The 14,404-nt window shown below is 40.9% G+C and overlaps 1 protein-coding gene and 1 pseudogene across 1 annotated transcript; both read right to left on the bottom strand.

Moving 5' to 3' along the window:
- Nucleotides 1–1,370: 1,370 nt before the first annotated feature.
- Nucleotides 1,371–5,251, bottom strand: LOC139639906 (methionine-R-sulfoxide reductase B1-A-like; annotated as a pseudogene).
- Nucleotides 5,252–6,692: 1,441 nt separating this feature from the next.
- On the bottom strand, nt 6,693–7,737 carry LOC139639933 (neuralized-like protein 2). Its single transcript, XM_071514094.1, has 2 exons — nt 6,948–7,737; nt 6,693–6,808 (listed from the first exon to the last, which is right to left on the bottom strand). Exons 1-2 carry the CDS (start codon nt 7,735–7,737, stop codon nt 6,693–6,695), a joined length of 906 nt encoding a protein of 301 aa, XP_071370195.1.
- Between the last annotated feature and the right edge of the window lie 6,667 nt (nt 7,738–14,404).

Raw genomic sequence — 14,404 nt, forward strand, 5'->3', positions numbered from 1 at the left:
CACGAGGAAGTGAAGGGGAATGGATCTGGAGTGGCGCTCCAGAATATTCAAATTGTTGATACTGAGAGTTCAACTACATCTACAAATGTTTTGATGAACTCTTGTAATTGCACACTACAAGAAGTAATGTTTTGAAAGAAAATACGCTTCAAACTTAACTTGTCTGTGGTGAGACCAATAAAACACAGGGCAGAGTGCAGTATATGTGTGTGTTTGTGTGTGTATATGTGTGTTTTGGCATGTGTGTGTGTGTGTGTGTGTATGTGTCCTGCCGGCTAGTTGTGATTTGACACTGAATGTGCAGGAAGTGTGTGGGACACAAAACGCATTTGTGCGAGACTCACTTGAGAGTAGTAGAGTGTGTGTGTGTGTGTGTGTGTGTGAGATGTCCAAGAGGAAGACGGCTTTGTGTTCACTTGCACACACATTTTTCTCTGCTCATGTGTGTGTGTGTGTGTACTCCTCTCTGTAATGATAGCCCTGAGTCTCTAGCCTGGCGGGCCGGGCTACTCCTCTCAACCTCAGGGTCTTTGCCAACCACCGGAGCCCAGAGAATATGGCTTGCAGCTGGGCCGCAGATCTCGCCCGGCCCCCTGGTAGCTCCTGCAGCAGGCGGCATCCATAATTAATGCAGGACAGCGAACACATACAGGCTGTGTTCATGTCACGCAAGAGCATGTGTGGCTCTTGAGCACCAGACAGCCTTCTACAGTTACAATATGGGCTCATATACTGACAGCAGGGTGAACTAATGAGTCGATAAAACCGGTCAGAAGATATAGATCAAATAAAAGCGCAGTATATCAGATACAAGCCACATCTCACTATTTACTTTACTTTATTTATATAGCACCTTTTAAAACCAGGTTAAATGCTTCATAATAAAAACTAGAATTAAAAACATAAGAACACATATCACATACACAAAAACAGAATACCAGACACAATTTTAAAAGAATATAACATATAGCAGAAAACAGCTTACAGAGCCATTGAAAGCAAGGGAATATTGAGTCCACAGGCCAAATCAGCAAACCTGCTGTAGTACTACTGTGAAAGATAAAACTAAACTTGTGGCATTGCTCGTTTAGCAGGATGATAACTCCATCTACTGGCTGATCTGTGAATAACAACCAGCTCCCTTTTAAAGCCTGAACCTTCATGACTTTCTCCACAAATAAAATGAATCACAACAGACAAGACAGTCTATTAAACTATAATTTATTGTTTCTTTTATATGACACACTAATATACAGTAACTATGGAGGACAAATCAAAATGTCAAGCTTTTTAGCCACTAAATTGTTGACATGTTGAGTTTTGACAAACAGAATTATATTTTATTTTTTTTCTGGAGTAACAAATAAAAAGACAAACAGACAAAATATGTGACACAAAAAATATCTGACTTAATAAGTAGGAGAAAGATATTGAGGAATTATGCTGATGGATTCAAGTAAACCAGCTTACAGTACATGGAGAAAAGACAGAAAGAGAGCCAGAAACAAGTGCTTCATCCATACAACTGGTGCAGTTTCTTTGCAGTTGAATGCTCTCACATTAAAAATATTAAAATTTTTCATTTTTTCAAGAGCGGTCTAGACATGTAGACTTCTTCTAGTGCATAGATAACATGGTTGAGTTTACCTTTGGGAAAGCTAAAGACAAGTTTCAAAGGCAAGAAAACGTCAGCTGCAATGCTGAGGAATTGTTAGTTTGCCATAATCTAAAGTTAAATGGATAGTAAAAAGATAGGAGAAATAACTGGTAACTACTTGCTTACTGAAAATTACATGACATGAAAATAAAGTTTTTTTTAACTGTAAATGCAACTTTCTATATCTCATAATAACACATTTTCAGTTTCATATCTAGCTAAAACTTTCATATCTAGCTAAAACGACATGCGTCTGCTGATACATTTTAGTGTGTGAGATAAAAGTAAGGATTTCATGCTATATCAATGGAACTTAGTATGTATTTAAACATGAGGTATTCAAGGAATGTGCCGGTTTAAATATTTGCAAAGGAAATACTGAAGATATGATCATGTCCCTGTGTTGCAGGCTGGTCAGAGACTCTTCGGCGGACAGGACGTCCCTCTCAGGCCTTTTCCCCGTCCACGTCACCAACTGACCGGTCCGCTCACTGGGCTGCAGCAGCTGGTTTGAACCCCGATCTCGCTCTTTACTGCTTGTCCTCCTTTTCTGGGACAGAGACAATAGAGAAAAACCCATACTGGTACTCTGCAGTCATGTAAAGTCAGACGGGAAACCATTAATTCAATGTTAATTATATGTAACAGAAATCAGTCAACTAATAAAAATGATGTATACATTTATATTGCATCAGTAGGGACTAAAACATGATTTCCTAAATCTGTGAAGTGTCCCCTTTAAGAAATGGATGGTTGTATAAAAATAGTTTCCTGCAAAATTGGTTGAATCAGTGGACAAAGTGACAGCGCAAACGTTATGAGGGCACTAAAAATACTTTTGATTGATGAGGAAAGGGGCTCATAAGGCTGTGCAACTTAGAACTGGACACTCAGAATCTAATGAAACTTGCTGTATACACTGTATAGTGCCTATTGTGCATAAGCCAGGAACACCAACTTGATATCTCTTTACAGTTATGAATTACAAGCATTACAAGAAACCCATAAATTGACTCCTCGTGAATTCAATCTATACTTTTCTATCAAACAGAATGAGTTTCAGAGTCAGTTACAGCACCTTTCACAAAGACATATTTGTCATGCTTTGGGGATTATTAGTAGTTTGAGACAAAACTGGAAAAGAGACAAAGATTTTTTAAGCTAACAACCAGTTTCATAGACATAGATTAAGTTTAGATGATGATGATGATGATGATGATGATGATGATGATGATAATACTTTATTGTCAGATCCAGTCTAAAATTTTTCTTGCATCACAGCAGCTCCATTTGCAACATCACAGAAAAGACAAAAATTAAGACAGGACACAAAGATACATACATTCAACATATCATTACAATCACAAAGGACAATATTCAAGGCCCTTCAACGTACATTTGATCTGGGATTAAGGTCCATATTTAATTTTACGATTGACTGGCGTACAAAAGAGTGCTTCAGTCTAACCCTACTAAATCGTGGAACCCTATATTTCCGATTTGATGGTAACAATTTGTATTCACTGTTCAGGATGTGGTTGGGGTCAGAGATGATGTTGTTGGCCAGCCTTAATATGTTATTATGATTCATAGAGTTTCTCAAGCGATTGGCTATAATCTTTGAGCAAATTTTTATTTGGTGGGGCAGTTTTGACTTTAAAGTAGTGGACAAACACTTGTACCATGTATTATTACAAAACTGTAGAACACTCATAATCACAGAAGTAAAAAACAAAAGAAGACTTTTGTCTACTCGCCCCAAAAGACCTAAGGCTTAGGCCCTAGACTAACATGATATTCTAATAGAGTTGCACTAACAGGATTCAGTCCAGGATTCATGCCTGTGGTTGTCTCACCTTTATTGGAGACAAACTTAAGCGAGTGGCTGAATATTCAGAAACGTGAGAGTCCCTCCTCCGGCCCGTCGTTCACAAACTCATGGCCCAGCCCGCTGCCACACTTCCCACACAGGACCTGAGGACACACACCACCGCCACACATTCACACTCATATAATAATATAACAAACAATGTACTGTATATAAACACTGTTACTTGCTGCCAGATGTTTCATTGTGTTATAATCTCAGGGATGATAATTACTGACTAAATTGTCTATGTATTGTCCAGAGCATTGCATATAATCATATTTATCATATGAACAAAAAAAGAAGTTCCTATAATTACTGAATTTGAAGCCTTTATTGGACCATATTCATCTGTATTGTACCTTATTTTATCCTGTGCTATAGTAATATGCTTTGGCAACACTCAGTATTACTTGATTCATGCCAATAAAAGCTTTCTTTGAATCTGGTAGACTGGATGTCATAACATATGCCATGTAAGATACAATAAGATGAAATGTTATTGATCCCTGTGGGGGAATTTAAGCTGTAGTAGAAAAAAAAAAAATAGGATTCAGGGCTTTGAAGACTCATCAGCTTGTAAGCAGTGATGCTGGATTTATATTTTAGTGGATTTTTGGTGAATTGGGCCATCGGACCTTGAAGGCAGTGAGAGTCTCCATCATCTTGGTGACGCTGTCTGGTCTGATGGTGTCGGTGAAGGCCGGCCAGGGGGAGGAGTGGGGGAACTTGGACCGGCTGGAGAACAGGGGGTGGCTGCAGCTGGAGCACACATACATACCTGCAGCGTTGGGGAAAGACAGCCTACTTTTAAATAGTTACTATACTGCGTTACTTATCTTACCTATATGATGGTATGTCAAGCCCTTTGAGACTGTGATATAGGGATATATAAATAAACAAGATGAGACTCGACTTAAAAAGTAATTAGTTACGTTACAAAGTTACTCTTTATTACAATAATTCATTGGAGTACTTTGGGGTCACCCACTTCAGAAACAGGCCATTGCTGTTTTTAGAGCAGTAAACCAGTCTCATTTATATCAAGCAGACTTAAATAGCATCTTTTTTTTTTAGCTTGTCTGCACGAGATGCCGCGAGATTTTCTACCTCTTTTGTTTTCTACCTTTTGTTAAAATTTGCCCTAACAAATATGAAACAACATGAAAGAAAAATAAAAGTAAGACATTCTCATTTTAAAAAGTAAATTATAACGGATTGTGAGAATGGAAAAATTGACGCGTTAAATTACCACATAGGTCATCTGAGTAGGCTACTCTACACCTTAAAAAGCAACAGTAATAAAGTGTAGTGACATTGTGGCCTTCCCTACACTGGTGCACCTCACTGTATTGTTACACAATACGGGAAACAAATTATTTTTTTATTTCAATGATCATTTTCCTGGGAGAATATTTATTAAACAAACCAGTCTAGCCTGGTGGATGAAACGCTTATGCAAGGCGGAACCTAATATTAGTAGAGAGTAAAATAAACATGAAACGGTAGGCTACTGTATCCTAGATAATCCTGACTGAAGGCAGGTTACATCACTGCCTCTCAGAGCCATAATAACATCCACCGCCTCCTCACCTGGCTTGAAATGATCCTTGTAGATCTCGCCGCCAATAAACTGGCAAAACGACATGCTGCGGTGACTGTAATGAGCAGTTCAGATGAAAATAAGACTTAATCTGGTGTGCTATTTCCTCAGATGACAGTGCCAGGTAACCGGATCGTGCAGCTGTCTGTGTGTGTGAGGTGAGGCTGGCTGCTGATTTAAGCTCCGCCCACTGCTCAGACTCACATTAACACTAGGTGTCAGTGCGTGACAAGAGCAGAGAGGAGGCTCCGTACAGAACTGGGAGCGTTTACTGTAAAGAACACATCGAGGTTCTGGGATACTGGCCCGTTAATTGATGAGAATTGATGTTAATTGATGACACTGTAATCATCCATGAGGCCCTGGTAGCTGCTTTATGCCAACACTTTGGCATTCACTATGAGTGATCAGCCTACAAATAAGATGACTGATGATTTAGTAATAAAACGTTATGTGTGTTTTTTATTACATGGTTTAAGGTTAGGGTTACGATTCATACATTTTAAAAATGAAATTGCATTAACTCAATTTAGCTGATGAAGTCTGGTTTATTTTTGAACTATTTCAGTTGAGCAACTATATCATCCGCTGCATAATGATTTTTCCTTACTTCCTTCACTTCCCATGGAAAAAGGGAAAGTAGTCCTGATAGTTCAAAAGAGTAGCCTAGCCTACATTCATTTTTATTAATTAGGCCCACATTGCTTTGTTGAGTAGGCCTACTCAATTCTGATTGGCCAATCAATGCAAATTGTTTCACATCACAGACCACTATTTAGCATCTTGTCATATCTGAGTATGGTCGATTTTCTTGTTAACTTGCAGCACCTTGTGCCAAAAAAACATTAGCATGCTAGATTTGGTCATAAAATTGTATGTTAGCTACTTAACGTACTTAAAATAATTTTAAACCAATATTTTGTTTCTCTCATTTTGCAATAATGACTATCTCGCTATACTTTATCCCTTACATTATATTTAGTGTAAATTTAACCAATCTCCTACACAAAACTACCAGAAGTAGCCACGTACAATTTAAGATTACTCAGAATTTAGCTTTAGAGCTGCCACAAGCTTTCATATTATCACTTGTGAGACAATGCTAGTAGCCTGCCATCACGCAACATAGTGTATGCTAAAGTGTTAGCATGGAGTTAGTGAATTAGTGAATTACCGAGGCCACGTGGATGATTTTGATGTCAGGTGACTGATGGCCAAAAACTCCTTTAAAGTTTCTTGAAAGTGAGTTAGTGATGATGAGTGATGTCACAGAATGTGAGGAGAGAGGATAGATGTGGAAAGACCCAGACAAAAACAGAGAGACTGAATTTATTTTAGTTTGCAGATGTCATCTCTGGTAAATTGTGTCAGTTTTAAGGTGTTAGGAGTGCATGGCATTGTCAAAAATGTTAACACTTTCAGTTTTACTGTAAAATCTATTTAATAATCAAGTCTTCGGACTGAAACAGAGTTCCACTACGAAAATAAATAACCTGTTTTTTTTTAAAAATGGCGAGAGAGTTCATAAAAGACGTTGTTTCTGTTCACTGCAGGTCCAGCCATCACTACTCATATTTGCAGAGGTGTTTGAGTCTTTCTGGCAGCTCCAACCAGTCAATGGCCATCCTGTGGACTATGTGCTTCTGGATGGCCTTCCTACATAAAGTCTGCAAGGAGGAAACTGGAGCGAGAGAGAAAGAGTAAGACAAAGAGAGAGAGTATGAATTGACGTTTGACAGAGACTCATGCATCACCTTTTATTTGTTTGCCTTGCTCTTATAACAGAAGAATTTGACAGCTTCATGCATTTGGACACTTACATCCGTACTCCACCTGGACAACGCGGACACACTTGGTGGCAGCGAAGACGTCCACCACGGCGTACAGAGGCTGGACGGCGGGGATCCCCTTCGCAGAAGCTCCCATGTCCTCCCCGTTGATGACGATGTGCATGTCGGCCAAGCCTTGCCCCTTAGGCACGTACAGCACTCCTATCCGGCTGCGTCGGGCCGTAGGCGGCAGGGCGTTGGTCTTATACAAGTCGTCCAAAATGTGGCTGAAGCGCCCGGGCCGGCTCCGACCCACCAGCTTGTCTCTGGGGATCCGAAAGTTCTCGATGTACAGGTGAGAGTCCGTGAAGAAAGTCTTGGGTTTGCTGTTGGTGTTGTCGCCACCGCCTCCGTCTCCCTGACCTCCAGCTCCATCTTGTTCCTCCCCCCGCCCGAGCCTCTGTCCCCCTTCCTCTCCAGCTCCTTCGCCCCCCTCCGCTCCAGCGCCCAGTTCCTCTATGATCTTGTTGTGGTTGCGAGTGATGGCGAAGACCCAGCTGTCGCCCAGGTCCATCAGGTCCGGTAGGGAATACTCGGGAACCACCTCCAGGTTCCTGGGGTCCTGGGCGGTCAGGCCGACCCGCAGGTGGCCGCACCAGCCCAGCTCCTTATCCTCGATCTCTACTAGGAAGATCTCCCCGGGGTTCAGGGGGTGTTTGCTGAAACACACCCCGTTGGCGAAGCTCTCCACCCGGGTGGCCTGGGTTCCTGAGTGGTCCAGCCTCACGTTGGTGCCATGGATGGGGTGGAACTCCATAAATTGGTCAGACAAGGGCTCCATTTCTCGAAAACGGTTGAGTTTCAGCTAGTTTTCTGCAGGGCCTGTCAGGCTGTGTTAAGCTCCAAGGAGAAAGCTAAGGAGTTAGTGTAGGACAGCTGTCAAAAAAAGCGACAAAAAGGCAAAGATACAAACCCACTGAAAGTTTAGTTTCCTCTTGCAGTGTTTTCTTCAGAGGAGACAGTCGGTAGCAGACATGGTCCGAACACATGGTAGAGACACACACACTCACTGTGACACACTAAGAGCCTATCTGCCTATCTGTAGGCCACTCAGCGAAGCTTCTGGTAGAGGGCTATTTTTGAACAGCTGCATGTGTCAACAGATGGCAAGGTATGTGTGTGTGAGTTGTGGGGGGGGGGGGGGTTTGGAGGAGGGTTGGGGGGGAGGGGGTGCACATGTACACAGTCACTCACATTCACACACGCACGCACAGAGGATGAGGTAGGGTTACCAGAGGCAATAAACCCCCCCGAGCCCCAGTGCTCATTTAATTTCACAATCCCATGTGTCATAGTAATAGCTGTGTAATTATCATAATACCATATGCCAGCTAAATATGTTAAACAGCAGGCCTTCCATATCTACTTTCTAAATATAGTTCATGCAAATGCTGTCTGGATTGTATTCTTATGTAAATGAGCTATTAAAGTAATATACAGGAGTGGAGGAGTCTCTGGAGATTTATTACGATAATGGAATTAAGAGAATTATTCCTCTTTATAAGAATATGAAGAGGTATTATTATCTGAAAAAAAGGGAAACTATGCTACTTCCATACTTTCAAATGCATATATGCATATAAATTAGGTGCTATTCCATACCTCATTAGTTACATAACATGTCTAATTTAATGCAGATGTAAATTTTCCTATTCATTAATAAGAAGAGATCTCCTCCCAGGAAGTGGAACTGAGATCACTAATCAACTGAAGAGCTACCAGCTATAGCATGTAGCTACCTATAATTAGAGGATTAGGATATGCCAGAGCAGTATTAATAATAGATCCTCATATATGAGCTATAGGCAATGCTTCTCTCTCACACACAGTACTGATTGCATAATACTGACAGAGCAATAGTGTTTTCTAGTTCAGTGGTTCTCAAACTGGGAACTGGGTTTGGGAATCGATAAGTGATCACAAAACAAACAAAAAAAACTCTGTTCCAAAATGTTATATATCTGTTTTGGTGGGGAAAAGTCATTAATTGAAGTTTATCATCCAATATCTGTGAAATAGAGAGGATCCAGTCTGTAAAAGTGTTGCCGTTTTTGTGCAAATAATGATTTTGTAAGAGTAGGCATAACCTTTTTCCAACATTGGATATCTAATTTTGCAATAATGTATGTAAAGGGAAATATATGTCTCTTAGGCTACATATATTATCATGATTTTCATGTTTACAATTAATGCCTTTTCACTCTTGAAATAATGAATGTTTGCTGCACTGGTTCTTCTTCTAGTAATTCCTCAAGTAAATAAGTCAGAAAAGGGGAAATATAAATCATCAGTTTGTGTAAAATGTTCACCTAACTGCACATTTAAGCCTGCAGTGCGGGGTCTTGAACAAGCCTGGCTTTGGTTTTTGGGGGCTGCGGGCCAAAAAAGGCTGAGCACCAGTTAACCAGTTCACAGTCACCCAGTCAGTCAGTCAGTCAGTCAGTCAGTCAGTTATTCAGTCAGTAAGCCAGCCAGCCTGCTCAGGAACACTTCCCTCGGTCAGTGATGGATGGGGGTTATTGTGGCTCACCCCAGCTGCAGCCTGCACACTACTCTGCCCCGTTCCTCATATTGTCATTTCTAGGGCTTCCAGGGTGTTTGTATGTAGGCCAAGATGGAGAACAGTAGGGGGGGGAGGGAGAGAGTGAGAGAGAGGGAGAGGGAGAGTGACAGAGAGATTCTATTGCCTTGAGAACATTTTAAGTGTTTAATTCCAAAATGCTATAAATCTATTTTGGAAAGAATAATTGCTTGAAATTCATCTGGCAACATTTAAAAAACGTAAATGATTCTATGATCAGAAAACTTTTTTTTTTTTAGAAGCAAATATCTATCTATCTTTAGATGGCTCCTAACTTCAATACTAACCCATAATGTGCTTAACTTTAATGCCAGCAGTGGAAAGTATGGGAGAGTGGGTGTCATTTTTTGTTTTTTAATGGTGGATATCTTAGTTTGTATTCAACTTTTCATTTTGAGCTCTGTCTGACTCCCTTCTGTTAGACATATTATAATGGAGAGACAATATGGAGAAAGTGCTGGAGAATTATAAATGCCATTATATTGTATGACTGGTAGTTAATTAATGGTGGTTAAATATTAATATGAAGGGTAGTTAAATATCAACAAATCATCAAAATAATGTGAAACGTGTTAAAATAATTAAAACAATATGCTACTTAACCCTCAGGCTCAACTTTAGCCCTTAACATGTTTTGTACAATTAAGCGTTTATATTCTGAATGTGCGCGCGCGTGCGTGCGTGTGCGCATGTTGGGGCTGCAGGATACTTAATCTGGATTATCATGCAGTGAGTGCGGCCATGCTTTTCATAATCAGTTTGGTGAGTTGAGATGCTCGGCAGCGCATGACACATCTGGATGGAGGCAATCGGTGAAGGGGAGGTGTGTGTGTATGTGTGTGTGTGTGTGTGTGAGAGAGAGAGAGAGAGAGAGAGAGAGAGAGAGAGAGAGAGAGGGCGAGAGTGAGAGAGAGAGAGAGAGAGAGAGAGAGAGAGAGAGAGAGCGAGCGCTTCACTGCTGTGCAGAAAGACTCCTCGTTGCGCACGCAAATGGAGAGGAAATTAGCAGCAGACAACACCGAGTGACCGACCAGCAGTTCTGGAGACATTTCCATTCATAAGACAAGATTACTTTTTTCGGGTAAGTAAACACAACTCATCTGCATTTATGTTGGAATGACTGCTTCATTTCTGTGGATTTTTTTTTATAGCCTTGCAGAAATAGCAATTTTACTCTATTAGAGTCTATGTGAGAATATTTATTGCTTAGGGTTTCAAAGTGCATTAAAGGGCGCTTTATCTGACATTGCGCGCTGAAAGCATCCTGCAACATTGAAGACACCAGTCACTTTAAATTCAAACTTCCACTAATGCTGTCAGTGTCATATCAGACAGACTTGTCAGTGTCATATCAGACAGACTTGTCAGTGTCATATCAGACAGACTTGTCTTGTGGATGTGAGCCTTAAAGAAAGTGCAGATGTGAGAAGACTGACATGCATCAGACAGGTGCAGAGTTCCAGCTGATCTGAGGCCAGCTTTCATTTAAAAGGATAACAACTGCTTCAAGATCTTGTCACTGTGTCAGCTGATTTTGTTCTTTTCAAGAAATACTCAATACAATGTTGATGCAACAGCTGTTCTCACACATGTGCTTTTCTTTTCTAGATATGAATGCATAACCTTAAGCTTAAAACATAACTCCAAACAAAGAATGAGACACCAATTGTGTAGGAGGGATTGTGATGTTGATAACTACAATCAGCAGTGGGTCACGGAGATCAGCTGGGTTGAAAACACATCCCACCAAATGTTGGTTTAGCCGCTAATCCGGCTGTGTGATTTGTCAGATTTCACAGTAAAACCCCGCATTAATGTTAATCTGAGATTGTTACTGTCCATGTCTGATCAGAGGGTTGCACACAAACACACACAAACACACACACACACAGACACACACCCTCCAGACACATACACACACATACACATACACAAGCACTGTGTGGCTGACAGGCATTCACTGACAACATATAGGAATGACAGAAAACACTCCCATGCTTCATGCTGTGTTTCGTGCTTCAGCTACAGTCTTCACATGATCGCACTGCATTTCACACGCAGCCTTATGGAACGGTTTAAAGCTCTCTGATACTTGTTTTTTCAGGGCCGGTCTGAGCAGTAAGCATCACATGCTATTGGTTGGGGATCCCAAATGGCAGCTAGGCCACTAAAATAGAAACTTATATCAGTGAAAAAATAGACATCTCTTATTTATCCGAGTTTGCTTATATATTTGCTACATTCTCCCCTATTCTTTCACCATTTTTGTCTTTCTTTGCTTATCTGTGCTTACTGAAAACCACATCAGTCTTCTTCAGCTTTCTGTGGCCTGTGAGTTTGTCACTGCCAAATAATTCCAGCTGTGCAGTCATACCAAACCCCAAAAGACAGAGTCAGAGAGAGTAGGGAGAGATCATACAGATAAGATAATATAAGATAATATTTCTAGAACGTTTTTCAAGAAATGACACCAGTAACTCTCACACATCATACATACAGTATATCACTGGACTGACTGAGGGAGTATCATTCAAGATCTTTAAGACTAAAATTCACTTCACTGTGAATTTGACCTCCTTTTTCTGATACCATGTAGCAGTCAAACGGCTTGTAGATTTAGGCCACGTCTCCACAGTGAATGTTGTGTTGCTCATGGCCAGAAAAATTGACCTTAAATAACTATGATTTGGCCTGAGACCCTGACCAAAATCTTGTTTAGGGATCCCAAATGCTGGTGCATCTTTTGACACCTTTTGTTAATGCAAATATCCTGATGTCTATTCATCGCAGCTACAAGTTCGCTTTTTTTTTTTTACATTCCCCTTTTGCAGCTGGATCTGGATTAAATCCCCTCTCACAAGTGAAAGGACCAAATCAACAAGTTAGTCTTCCACCATTCTCCATCCATCAACTGTGTGCATCAAATCTTAAACAAACAGGACTTGGCAATACTGTTCCCTTTTAAGCCCACATGATAATATAAGGCAACACTGGCCTGTCCTTTTGCTCTTCCACAGCAAGCTGGGACAAAACATTATTAGCCTAACAGTAGCTTAGCCTGTCTGTGTTTGTGTGTGTGTACGTGCTCGTGTGTGTGTGTGTGTGTGTGTGTGTGTATTCTGGCACCTCGCAGCGCCTGGTCCCTGTTGCCACCGTGCGAAAGGCTATGAGGAAGGTCTAATGCTGGCCGCCTGCATGTGTGTCTGCGAGGTTTATCTCCCCACAGTCCATTTTGGGTGAGAGCGGATTAGTTCGAATCCACCAGCTGCTGTGGAATTGGTTGAAATTGTGCCACACAGTTCTGTAATACAGTTACGTAAATCTGACCAGTGAAAAGTAGGGTTTAATTCACATTAAAGAGCAGGGTACTTGACCCAGAGAGCCGGCGAACGAAGGGTTCCCACCAGGCCTCTAGACTGTTTCCCGGCTTCTGTCCAGTGATGCAGAACTGCTCTTTTCCACCGCAGTCTTCAGCGGGGAGAGTGAGCGGCGAAAAACTCACTGACTCTCTGTTCTGTGCCATCGGGTTTCTGCTGGTATCGTTTTGACAGGCAGTAAGTGGGGTGGACGTAATGTATTGTATGAAAACACACATGCTGCTGAGACACAAAGGCCACATGAGGGGAATGACTGAAAGCATCTTTGAACCCCCCCCCTCACTTTTCATCTCAGTTACATAAGAACTTTTTAAGCAGCTCAAGAAGCCATCGGATGGTGTTGGAGGGATGTGACTCCGGGTTTTGAGGCTGACGGTTGGAAGGAGTTATTTGTTTTCAGGGGGAGACGACATGCAGAAAATGATATCATGCACTTAATAATGATACACTGCAAAAAATGGCAAGTGATTTTAACTTGTTTCCAGACCTATAAAGCTTATTTCATGATATTTTTAGTCAGATTATCACACTGCACTGGCAGATAATCGTGCTGGTTTCACTTGATTCATGCTAATATGAATTATTTCAAGAAATCATCATAAAACAATGAAGAACATTTTGAAACAACAAACTTTCTCCAGAAAAAAAAAGTCAAATTTGTTGAAACCGGTAAAATTATCTGCCAGTGCAGTAAAATGATTTCACTTAAGCTTGATAAGTCTGGATGCAAGATAAAATAACTTAACAAGTGTGTCAGTTTTTGCAGTGTAATGCTAGTTTTATACTAAAACACTGCAAACTGAGTTTATTTGTGTTTAGAGACTACTGTTTTGTATTTAGTGTACTCAAGTGTATTGCCAAAAAAAATATTGCTCTTGTGTATGTGAGAGGCTGCATCTACTTTACTTATATCATGCATTTTCATTTCCATGTTTATGTGCACAGCATGAGTGCAAAGGGACAGCATAAATTGCATGTATTCCATCTAGACCTCATTGCTATTTTTTTTCAATCAGCCCCCAAAGTATAACATTAGATCCAAGCCTGAGCTGCCCTAGTTTGCACAACATTTGGGGAAGAAAGACTATCTTGTCTATTTTTGTATGCCTCTAAAACTCATTCAGTATGTGGAGCGACAGCTATGGGAGAGGTGCTTACTTGGTTCTGATTCAGGCTCACTAGTCCACAATACACAGATTAATGTTTGTCAATCTTTCCAGAGCTAAACTACATCACATCCACACTTTAATACATAATTGGCACCAGCAAGCAGTTTCTCTACCAGTGAAAAGAAATTGCTGAAAATGAGGCATAAACAGGGAAAGATGCCCTCCCTCTCTCTCTCTCTCTCTCTCTCTCTCTCTCTCTCTCTCTCTCTCCTTTTATTTTTTTCTGCCTCCGAGGCTTAATAATGTAGCTGACCGTGTTCTTCGTTTTTTTCTCTTTCAGTGACTCCTAGGTGCCTGGGCTGTGCAATGTAAAGATAAGAA

The sequence above is a fragment of the Centroberyx affinis genome, unplaced genomic scaffold (assembly GCF_046629955.1).
Source record: "Centroberyx affinis isolate AG114_WGS23_722 - 3 ecotype Tasmania unplaced genomic scaffold, CSIRO-AGI_Caff_v1 ptg000283l_1, whole genome shotgun sequence".
NCBI lineage: Eukaryota > Metazoa > Chordata > Actinopteri > Beryciformes > Berycidae > Centroberyx > Centroberyx affinis.